This window comes from Contarinia nasturtii, unplaced genomic scaffold (assembly GCF_009176525.2).
Source record: "Contarinia nasturtii isolate CC-2019 unplaced genomic scaffold, AAFC_CNas_1.1 Cnas_scaffold_285, whole genome shotgun sequence".
Classification (NCBI taxonomy): Eukaryota; Metazoa; Arthropoda; class Insecta; order Diptera; family Cecidomyiidae; genus Contarinia; species Contarinia nasturtii.
Window position 1 is genome coordinate 1,427,238 of NW_022197640.1, and position 10,771 is coordinate 1,438,008.

At 34.8% G+C, this 10,771-nt stretch overlaps 3 protein-coding genes across 3 annotated transcripts; 2 read left to right on the top strand and 1 right to left on the bottom strand.

Annotated features, from left to right (window-relative positions):
* Positions 1 to 344: 344 nt before the first annotated feature.
* Positions 345 to 5,399, bottom strand: LOC116337679 (tectonin beta-propeller repeat-containing protein). The gene is made up of 11 exons (XM_031762442.1): positions 4,775 to 5,399; positions 4,318 to 4,707; positions 3,921 to 4,254; positions 3,063 to 3,843; positions 2,242 to 2,999; positions 2,008 to 2,149; positions 1,698 to 1,935; positions 1,517 to 1,626; positions 1,318 to 1,448; positions 601 to 1,240; positions 345 to 518 (listed from the first exon to the last, which is right to left on the bottom strand). Exons 1-11 carry the CDS (start codon positions 5,130 to 5,132, stop codon positions 495 to 497), a joined length of 3,906 nt encoding a protein of 1,301 aa, XP_031618302.1. The 5' UTR covers positions 5,133 to 5,399; the 3' UTR covers positions 345 to 494.
* Positions 5,400 to 5,947: 548 nt separating this feature from the next.
* On the top strand, positions 5,948 to 7,014 carry LOC116337430 (rutC family protein UK114). The gene is made up of 4 exons (XM_031761996.1): positions 5,948 to 6,226; positions 6,296 to 6,525; positions 6,594 to 6,691; positions 6,893 to 7,014. The coding sequence occupies exons 1-4, from the start codon at positions 6,162 to 6,164 to the stop codon at positions 6,896 to 6,898; spliced, it is 399 nt and encodes a 132-aa protein (XP_031617856.1). The 5' UTR covers positions 5,948 to 6,161; the 3' UTR covers positions 6,899 to 7,014.
* A 30-nt stretch (positions 7,015 to 7,044) lies between these two features.
* On the top strand, positions 7,045 to 8,638 carry LOC116337592 (multiple inositol polyphosphate phosphatase 1-like). Its single transcript, XM_031762271.1, has 4 exons — positions 7,045 to 7,299; positions 7,354 to 7,445; positions 7,501 to 8,082; positions 8,150 to 8,638. The coding sequence occupies exons 1-4, from the start codon at positions 7,071 to 7,073 to the stop codon at positions 8,636 to 8,638; spliced, it is 1,392 nt and encodes a 463-aa protein (XP_031618131.1). The 5' UTR covers positions 7,045 to 7,070.
* Positions 8,639 to 10,771: the final 2,133 nt, after the last annotated feature.

Here is a 10,771-nt window from a genome sequence, read left to right on the forward strand (position 1 = left end):
CATTATTCACATTTTCACTTTTATAATGTGAGCATATGTTCAAACTGATATATTCAGCGATTGAAACAAGTCATTTTGGACGTAGTTTAAATTATAATTTAATAAAAGTCGTTGTATGTTTCATCATTATATATTGAAATGAAAATGGACAAAAATACTTTTAACTTTGTTAGTCTTTCAAACTTTATTTACAAATTTTTACTTATTTATTCATGTTGAACAAACATCTCAGTAATTTTAAATTGAGTCGATAGATGTCGCTATGCATCAACAAATATATTTTGAATCGCGATTTTTCATTCAATACATTTGGCGCCAAATGTTAATAAAAACAGTTTATATCATAAATTGTACATGTAGCTCGTTTATATTTTGCTTTATTATGCCATATTAAAATTTATACATTCAGAAAAAGACGTAAAAATCAAAAAAAAGGTCTGATATACAGGAATGCCGCTGTAATTTGGATTATAGCCTCTGACTGGATATTTAGATTATGAAATACAGTTGAAATTGGCCTTAAAAGGAAAAAAAACATCGATAAATTTTACTTCTTCAATCGACGGATCTAAAATGCATTTCAAATGTATTACTACTTACAGATATGCCAAGCTGCCAACCAGTACCGGCTGGATTTTTTTGTGTTACGCCACTTCGTCTGCATATAAAATTACTATTTGACACAGCCCAAACATTTGTATCAGTTACGGAAACCGATTTGAATCCAATTTTTCCTTCTTCATGCGGTGGATCATTAGGAACATTTTGCAAAATTTGCCAATGAGATCCTTCCGGAAATGAATCGCATACTTCTCGCCGTACAAGCATTTGACCTTGTGAATCGATCACCCAAATTCCGATCGGTCCGACTGATATTTGTTTTAGATTGGTTCCTTTAGGCGCATCCTCTATCGCCTTCCAATAGGTGCCACATTCATTTTCGGACGAGAAACCACACCGACGATATGCCGAACCATTTCTTCCGATAGCCCAAACACCAGTCGCCTTGCTAATACTGATTGAAACTAAAGGTTGATTATTTGCAATAATGTGCTCCCAGGACGATCCACTGAGATTGGTTCGTGTAACACCGCGTCGATATAATGCATCACCATTGCTGGCGATAGCCCATACTTTAAACGTATCGGTATTTTCATCATATAGTAGGCTCACATCGATTAATTTTGTATTACCAATTTCGTGCCATGGACCACTGGTTGTGAGGCGACATTTTCGATACCTATGTGTTTTATTTGTTAAATGTCAGTTTCATGACGTATTTCGATAATTCGATAAGATGTGACAATGAATACAAACCATCTTCTACGCCGTACGTAGTCAGTAAATTGCTTCTTTGCATGATAAGATGCTGGAAAATCGACAGCATACTGCCAACCATCTCGATCAACACCACCAGGCGTATGAAAGTCGACGAGCCAATCAGAGATCTAGAACGAATTATCGGATTTAAATCCACTAAGTGATAAATTTACAACAAATTAAAAAAAAAAAATACCCAGTGCCATCGAGATGATAATAGTTTTGAATTTTCTTTGCTTCTCTTTTGTTTACCCGTTGCATCACTCCATGCTGGTCTATCGGTTGGTAGACCATGACTTGTATAACCTACATTGAAAAATATATCTTTAGATTTTCCGAACATAAATATTATAAATGCAAAATTATCGTTTCAGCACCTGTCAATGGGTTCCATCTTTGGTTTTCGTATATAAAGTAGTTTTGTGTATCAGTCATTGCATTGATTTCACCACTAGAATTCAAACCCCTCGAAAAGGCTCCTCCCACTCCATTGGTATAATAATATGCAGTATTATCATAGCTTATTGCCCATACAATGCCAGATCGGCTAGAGACTATTTTACGAAAATGTCCGCCAATTTGACGCCAAAACATGTCACGCAACTGAATAATCACCTTGAAATATACAATTAAAGTTGGACGTTAAGTTTTTACCGTTTTCATTGGTATTGTGTGGTTTGCTCTCACCCTTGGACTTTTATATTTAACATTGTAGATTTTCACTCGGCCACTAATGTACAAACTGTTAACAGATTCTGGGGGCAATCGGTGCTCGAAAAATATAAATTCCAAATTGTCCACGAAAAATCTTAAGCCGCTTGCTTCGCATCTGTGTGTATTTAAATCAATAAAATTGTTAATACTTCATTCACTTTTTCACGGATAAAAAATAAATAAATAAAAACTAAATCAATAATTAACCTAATTTCCAGTTTGAATTCAGTTCCGGGTGCGAATACCATTTTATCAGTTCTCAATTCGGTTTGCCATTCGGAATTTTCCATTGTATTCAGTACAATGAGCCGTTCATTGAATCGTGGATTCAGATGGCATGCAACGTGCCGCATTTTTTCGACGATGAATCGCGTTTTCAATGTCGAATGGCATTGTAAATCGAAACGAATTTGACTAGCATCATCGAAAATGCAACCATTTATTTCTAAAATGCTGCCAAGCGGCATACCATTTGGAAGAGTTGAATGGTATGGCGTTTCTGCTCCGAGCATATTGATTTCTTTTTCGTATAATTTGATGTCTTCTTTGTATTGTGCAGATTTCAAATTTGACGGATCAAATGTGAAAACTTCGCCCAAATTAGTGGTTATCCATCGTGCATCATCAGCTGGTTTTCCGTGAATATCATTCAACTCACAACATATCGAGGTTAAATGTGATAACCAGTCTTCCATTTCATCATCATTTGAAAACTGTAATTTCAATGCAGATGATTCGCTCGATAATCGTGGCGCGTATAAGGCAAGCCGAGGATTGCCCGGTTCACTACAACACATTACACATATTATTTCATTTAAGGATAGCTGCATTTTAGTGGACACACCGTCCAAATTTAGAATTGTCAATGTTCCCGATCCTGATTCAGTCGTTGTTAGCCATTCCAATTCCATGAGACAGTCTTCGAAGATGTCATTTTTCGCAACTTTTGCCTCGATACTCTTAACCTGTGGAATCAGAAAGGAAAATTGGAAATGATGGAAAAATAATCATTATATTTTGATACTGACCCACGAAGACATCTCAATCGCTTTATCGTAAGTACTCGTATCAAAGCCATTCAGTCGTTTTTTTAGCATTTCAATCAGTTTGATGCGCCACTCTTTATTCAAATCAATCGATGAGTCCGATAGTGTAACAGTGTCTTTAAACCAATTTGGTAATTGGCTTGGTTCTAATAGAACGGCGCCCGCCGTACAATTTGTCCAAATCGTTTCCGATTCACTCCAATATTGTGATCCATATTGATCATCTTCTTCGCTGAAAATGCACGAGCCACGATTTGAATCGGTTTCAAAGACAGTTGAATCGCTTTCCGGATGAGCTTCAGTGCCGACCATTGAACCAACACTTCGTACGGGACTCCATGCACGTGGATGCTTTGACGAACGTTCATAATGTTTGCCCGATATTTCGGAGACATGTTCGGTTGGTGCGCTCGACGCTGTATTCTCCATCATTCGAACTTTATAACGATTATCAACTTTGTCATTCAGACTGGCCGGCGGCGAGTTCAAGTATTTGGGCTTTTGACGAAAATTTGGAGCCGAATGGGCAGCATCTTCATCGACAGCTACATTTTCAACAATTGCTGATGTTTCAACACGACCTCGTTCCTTATAGAGCGTATTTATACTGCGATTGCTTTGTGCTGGTGATTCAGAGCTTCTTCTTGAGTTCAAAGATACGGTACTCGATGTACAACTTGTATATTGCAATGGACATTGTATTTTAACCCAACGTTTACCAGTCAGATCACTTGGTGAAACACCCCAACGAAAGTATAAGTATCTGAAGCGAAAAAAAAAAATCTATTTTATAGATTGAAAAAGATAATCAAATGACATGATTAAAAATAATCTGGTTACCTATCATCATCTGCGCCGATGGCAAATACTTGATCGTTTGCTGCCACCGAAACTTGTGAAATATTTCCAACCATTTCCACCCAACCATTGCCAGTAGCTGCTTCTTCACTAATTCCGCATATATCACCTTTTATGCCACGTCGAAACCACACATGATTATCATTTGTTACACACCATACGGCATTTGTTCCCACCGAAACTTGTACGATTTTCACATTTTCACCGGGAGGACTGATTTCAATCCATTTGTCACCAATCAAATTATCACTTCGTATGCCTGTGCGTACCAACGCCCGTCCACTGTATAAAACGGCCCAAACTAATCCCATTGTACCTTAAAGAGAGCGATGCCGAATTAACGTATATGATTTGTTTTCTTTTAATCAAAATAATTTACCAGCACTAATATTCAATATTTCACCAGTTGGTGTTGGAATAGCTGTCCATCTTTTTCCTTCCGGTGACACCATACTTACACCAGACCGATGCATTACTCGGCCATGCGCTGATACGGCCCATACACTTAACACCGGACTCTGTGATTCCGATCCAATGCAACCGATTGCAACATCCACAAACGGTTCTTGTGTTGCATCTTTGTGTAATGGAGCGATTGCACACCATGAATTAAGTGCATTATATCGTCTCGTTCGTACCCATTTCCGTCTTCTCACGCATGAATTCCACGATTTTTTTGGATAAAATTTTGTCGGAAAATCTATTGCATACGTCCAACCATCATGGTCCAATGGTTCTCCATTCAATGATAAATCTAGCTGCCATTCTCCTGTTAATTCAAACATGTATACGATTCTCATTACAAAATCAAATTTAAATTGAAATTTTTAGTTTACCTTCCCAAATCCAGCACGCGGATGGAAGTCGAATCAATTCGATGGCACGATTTTCGGTACCATCCTCACTTGAGAATTTATGTCGGTCAGTTGGTAATAATCGATTTGCGAATCCTTCGATTGGAAACCATCGTTCATTTTCATAAGTCACCTCTTTCACACGGATCGGTATGTCCAGACCAAAAACCAGCACATACACTTGCCGATCTCCACCAATTGCATAAATAATATTTTGTACCGTTGAAATTTTCTTGAAATCTAATCCAGAGTATTGAAACTCTTTCCAAACGGTACTTCCAGTCGATAGCGCATAAATTCGTCCCTCATTATTTGTGGCGAATAGCAACGTATTTGGCATTTTATAAACAGTGTTGAATCACTCTATAATTTTTTTTTAAATTTGACTTTTGATGTTCAATCCGAACGAAATAAATAGATGCTACACTTTTCAAGTGTTTTCATTTTTTTTTTTAATTATACATAACATGCAACAAAATTCTGTTTCAGTTTATTTTGTTTTATGTTTTATTGTCAACTTAATGCTAAATTTAAGTGCTTCTTATCTTAGATATGAACTCGGTTGAGTTTATGTGCCTTTGTTACAATGGCACACTCTTCAGATCTGTTAAAACGAAAATCAATATTGTCATAAACAATATGTATTTCATATGGTGCTGGAATGTCAAATTTCTGTATCGAAAACATTGAGTGTTCTAAAATAAAACGTCGCACAGAATATGACATAAAACGTCAAACAAACGATTGAACGATTGAACGATTGAACGTTCTGTATGAACGATACATTTTACGTAGACATCCATTGTTTTATTTTCATTCACGATATCAATGAACTGATTACGATGCACCTATTGCCTATGCACATTTCTGAGTGTAAATAATAATATTGACATTGCAATTTAAAAAAACGTTCATTTGAAAATAAAATCTGAACGTTTCGTTTGTAAATATTCAAATAGTACGAATTTCGTGGTGAATTGTGATCAATTCAATTTTTCATTTTTTTTTAATTTGAAGATAAAATTTGATTGAAGATAAGAAAAACACTCGGAATTTATATGACAAATACTTTTATTAGCCTTTTTTCTCTGGTTTTTACATTAAATGCAAATTGAACATAAAAACGAAATGACAATCGTTTATTCCATTGTTGCCGACTACAACCGTAACAACGATGACGTTCCAAAAGTCAAGATATTCATGAGCACCAATACCAATTTTAATCAGAATTGATAATGCAAAGTGATATAGAGCGTTTCGAAATAAATAGAATATACACACTTGTATTGCCCGTAATCAGTCGGTGATTCGTTCAAAGTGCACAACATTTCATACTTTCCAACGATATTTCATTTGCAGAACGAAAACAATGGACAAAATTATTAAACGAATAATCGCCACAAAAACGGCACCTGAACCAATTGGCCCATATAGGTAATATGTACTGATAAACCAATTTCCAATATTTTTAGTTCACATTTATTTATTTTGTTATGTTTAAAGCCAAGCCGTTGTTGCTGACAAGAATGTATATGTATCGGGTGTTATTGGTGTAAATCTAGAAACTGGTGCATTGGTTGATGGCGGAGCTAAAGAGCAGGCCGCAGCCGCCTTAGTTCATTTGAAAAATGTGCTCCGTGCTTCAGGATCCAATTTGAACAATGTGGTTAAAACCACGGTATTTTTGCAAGATTTTAACGATTTTCCTGTGGTCAATGCGGTCTATAAAGACGGTAAACGATTGAAAAAAATTCAAAAATGCTCATAAAAAAACTAAATATTTTCATTATTCAAATTGTAGTATTTGTACGAAATTTCCCGGCACGATCTTGTGTACAGGTAGCCAAATTGCCGCTTGGAGCTCTTGTCGAAATCGAAGCCATCGCATTTTTAGGAGAAGTAAATATATCAAATAAAAACGTTCAAAATCTTTTTGAAACAAATACCAAACTTTGAGTGTATTTGAAAAGTTCAACGGTTAAAGAGACCCGATTGTGATTAGGGGAATTTTTTTTTTTAAATCACTCACATATAATTGTTGAAATTAATAAATACAACCTATTCTGATGGTTTCTTTTCCTTATTTTTCTTTATTTGCAGAATTGAGGCTTATATTAACCGTCCTCCCCTTTACGATTTAGACATTTACGTTAGTCGTATGACAATTATGAGAAATGTCAAATTATCTATAATCACAATAAAGTGTCGTGCATCGTAGCGCAGTAATTTGTTTTATTTTTAATCTGAGTTCACTGTTTCATTTTGTAATGTCTTGAAAATGCGAAATTTCGTCATTATTTTTTTAATACTCGCAATTGAAATCCTAGTCACTGCTCAGGATTTTTGCAGGCATCCATTGTATTTTGAAGATGAGTTAAAAACGTGCGATCAAAACGACTTTTGCTTTTCATTGGACGAAGATAGAATTCATACAAAATATTTTTCGACAAAAACTGCATATCGAACAGAAAAGTCACGCGACAAACGACATGATTTTGAAATCGAAGGTAAGAATCTTAACAACCATTAGGCCAATGAATTAATTGAAATCAATTTTGAAGATTGCACTCCTTCAAATGTTTGGCTTTTGATTCGACATGGAACTAGACTCACAACTGCCAAGGGCATTAAACGTTTTAGCCAAATGGAAAAGGTAAATGGCTATTTTTAACGAATATTCAATTTTTAATGCAGACATTATTTTCTAGTTTCGAGATGAAATAGTCAAGAATGCTGAAAAATTGCCAAATCTACCATTGTGTCAAGAGGATTGGAAGCTATTGAAATCCTGGAAGTGGAACAATAGCATCACCGAAAATCAAGGAAATAATTTGGTTACACAGGGATTCAATGAGCTTAGGACGATTGCACACAATTTCAAACAAAACATACCAAATCTTTTTTCACCACCATATGATATCAGTACATTCCATTTTCGACACACAAATACCGAACGAACACATTCCAGTTTTGGGGCATTTTTTGATGGCATATTTGGCGATAATACACATAAAATGATTAATGCGAGAAGTCCATCAAATCGTCCAGATTTATTGCTTAAAGCATATGCAAATTGTCCGTTGTGGATCGAGCAAAAGAAGAAATTGAAACAGTCCGATTCCGAAGTGAAAAAATTTGAAAATTCAATGGTGTTTAAGAAAATGATTGAAGACATTGATTCGAGATTGGGTTTTGATGGAACATTACAAATGAGATCGGTTAAAGACATCTATGACATGTGTCGCTACGAACAAGCGTGGCAAACGGACAAAGCAAGCAGTTGGTGTTCAGTAAGTATACCGAAGGTCACTTGATTATCTTATCATTACACAAATATTTTTCTATTATCTCCAACAGTTGCTGACTCCGTCTCAAGTGTACTTACTTGAATATCTAGAAGATTTGAACTATTTTTATAAGTCAAGTCATGGCTCAAAACTCAATAAAAATATCAAGTGCTTTGCAATGAAAGACATGCTAAGACGTTTATCAGACGATAATAAGCCAAAAACCACTGTATATTTTAGTCATTCGGCTGCGGTACAATTATTTCTAACCTCTTTAGAAGCCATGAAAGACGACGTCAATTTAACAGCGGAAAATTTTGCAAAGAGTACGCTTAGAAAATGGCGAACAAGTAGGGTGAGCCCGTTTGCAGCAAATGTCGCCGTCGTTCGATACAAATGCCCATTGAACGATAAAGTGAAATTTTTTCTAAATGAAAATGTTTTACATTTTGATTGGTGTACCGAAAATGGTGTGTGCGATTGGAATGATGTCCAAGAAAAATATGCTTTTTACGCACATACAGATTGTAATAAGGTCTTTTGTTCTAATCAACTGTGATAAAATAATTCAAGAAAAAAAATACATTTTAATTTGTTGTTTTTTATAAGAAATCTTTAATAAATTTTCAAATTTTTGATTGAACAAAAATATGTTTTATATATTCATTTTACACGATAACTGGGCGTCATTAATGGCATATTACGGTAATATCAGTATTTACAACAATTTTTTTCAACGATCGGAAAAATGAAAGATTTTTCTATAAATGGTATTAAACTAATGCCCAAGTATAGTAAAGCCCCGGGAGTAATTTATTTACTCCCCGGGAGTAATCTATTGACTCCTCGGGAGTAATCTATTGACTCCTCGGGGCTCGGGGACACAAGTGCCCGGACGGACGGACAAAAACAGTGACGTACGGTGAAAAACAGTTAAAGTTAAGTTAAAGTATTTTACGTACGGACGGTCAAAATGTCCGTACAAACACGAGGAGCGACATTAGTGCCCGTACGGACGGTCAATTTCTTTTTTTTTTTGTGCAACTATAGAAATGAACATATATATGTTGAAACATTGTTCATTTCGTATTTTGTTAAAATTGGTTATCACCGAGGTTTATTTTAATTTCCCTATTACCAGAGATTCTAAAAATTGATTCGTCGTTAATATTTAATTTGTGGCCGTACGTCAAACGAACATATATCTTTTTTTGAAAAATAAACACGCACAGACGGCGAAGAGTCACGAGAAAAACATATCAAAACATAGTTCGTAACCTGGGTTGGCAAATCTACACGATTTTCAAAAAAAAATTTAATTTACGTAGAATATGTCCGAGAATGTGATTGTCCGAGAATGAATGTGAGTCTTCTCGTGAGAGTTTATTGAAATGTAACACCGCCATACAAAAATTGCTGACAGTCAAATTGACCCGAGGTATATTCTTTTGCAAAAAATCAAAAATATAATCAAATACCGTTTTTTGTATGTAATGAACCTTTATCTTTGTAAACACAGTGAAAATATTACAAATATGTGACATATGTGTATGGGCGGCCGATATGTAAATGGCACCATTATTCACCAATGACACCATGACAATTTTGTATTTTATAAGCACAAACAGGCGCCAATTGATAGTTTATTTCAAGGCCTTTCCAACGATATTCAAATACTATAGTCTACTAACTGTAAGTCAAGGGGTTGAGCCTCAGTAGCCGTAGGAAAATTGACCATTATTCAAAATTGAAAGGCCGGCTACGGCCAAAATGGCGGCAGGATCAAAAAGTCGTAGAACAATAAATGTTTTGCTTATCTTGTACTATAATCCCTGAAAGTTTGAAAAAGATGGGTACTAAGTTTTACGCGTATGTAAAAATACACATGTGATACATAAAAATATGTACATATGTGATGCATATACTTATGTGAATATGTGATACTTGAAGTATTAATGTATATTGATATATAAGTATCAGTATCATAGAAATAAAACTGATCATTTATGAAATAATTGAGCTGGTTCTTAAAATAATGACTGATTTCCATACAAAATGCACTATGGGTCAATTTGACCCATAGAGACGGGATTAAGTAAGATCTCTAATACAGTAGCTTTTTAAAATGAAATCTGTCACACTAACGCCCTCACTTTATGTTTTGGCGAACTAAACAGAATAAAGTTTAATATAAAAGTAAAGTCTCCATCAGGATATTTTATACAGCCGGTGTCAAGATCAATAAAACTGTTAATAGAATCTGCCATTTTTACGCAATTTTGCGATGTGATTGCGAGATTAAGAATATAAATAAAATAAATGAACGGAATAAACGAACTTGACAGAACAAAATAATTCGCACGAGTGTATGACAAGTATGTAAGAGAACAATAACATTACGTTTTGTCAAATGTCACACTCACACTTATAAGTTTACGTATGGAGATTTTAACAATATCATTTCTACAAGACCTACACACTCTACACCCGAGGCTTTTTAAGTTAAATTAAAACGCATATAAATTTATTTTTTTAAATAGAAATTATCTATTTAAATAAAAATTATATAATTTGAAAAATTTACTATAGAAAAAACTATTATATCACGTTTAGAATTTGCGACATATAATTTGAAAAATTTAATAAAGAAAAAACTATTATATCACTTTTAAAATTTGCGACATATAATTTG

Excerpts from the sequence above, each read along its gene's own strand:
- LOC116337679 (XM_031762442.1), bottom strand. The coding sequence starts at position 5,132 with ATGCCAAATACGTTGCTATTCGCCACAAATAATGAGGGACGAATTTAT. Across the intron at positions 3,844-3,920 it reads ATCGGCGCAGATGATGATAG|ATACTTATACTTTCGTTGGG; the intron begins GTAACCAGATTA and ends TTTTCGCTTCAG. Across the intron at positions 1,936-2,007 it reads TTAAATATAAAAGTCCAAGG|GTGATTATTCAGTTGCGTGA; the intron begins GTGAGAGCAAAC and ends GTATATTTCAAG.
- LOC116337430 (XM_031761996.1), top strand. The coding sequence starts at position 6,162 with ATGGACAAAATTATTAAACGAATAATCGCCACAAAAACGGCACCTGAA. Across the intron at positions 6,227-6,295 it reads GAACCAATTGGCCCATATAG|CCAAGCCGTTGTTGCTGACA; the intron begins GTAATATGTACT and ends TTATGTTTAAAG. Across the intron at positions 6,526-6,593 it reads CAATGCGGTCTATAAAGACG|TATTTGTACGAAATTTCCCG; the intron begins GTAAACGATTGA and ends TTCAAATTGTAG.
- LOC116337592 (XM_031762271.1), top strand. The coding sequence starts at position 7,071 with ATGCGAAATTTCGTCATTATTTTTTTAATACTCGCAATTGAAATCCTA. Across the intron at positions 7,300-7,353 it reads ACATGATTTTGAAATCGAAG|ATTGCACTCCTTCAAATGTT; the intron begins GTAAGAATCTTA and ends TCAATTTTGAAG. Across the intron at positions 7,446-7,500 it reads GTTTTAGCCAAATGGAAAAG|TTTCGAGATGAAATAGTCAA; the intron begins GTAAATGGCTAT and ends ATTATTTTCTAG.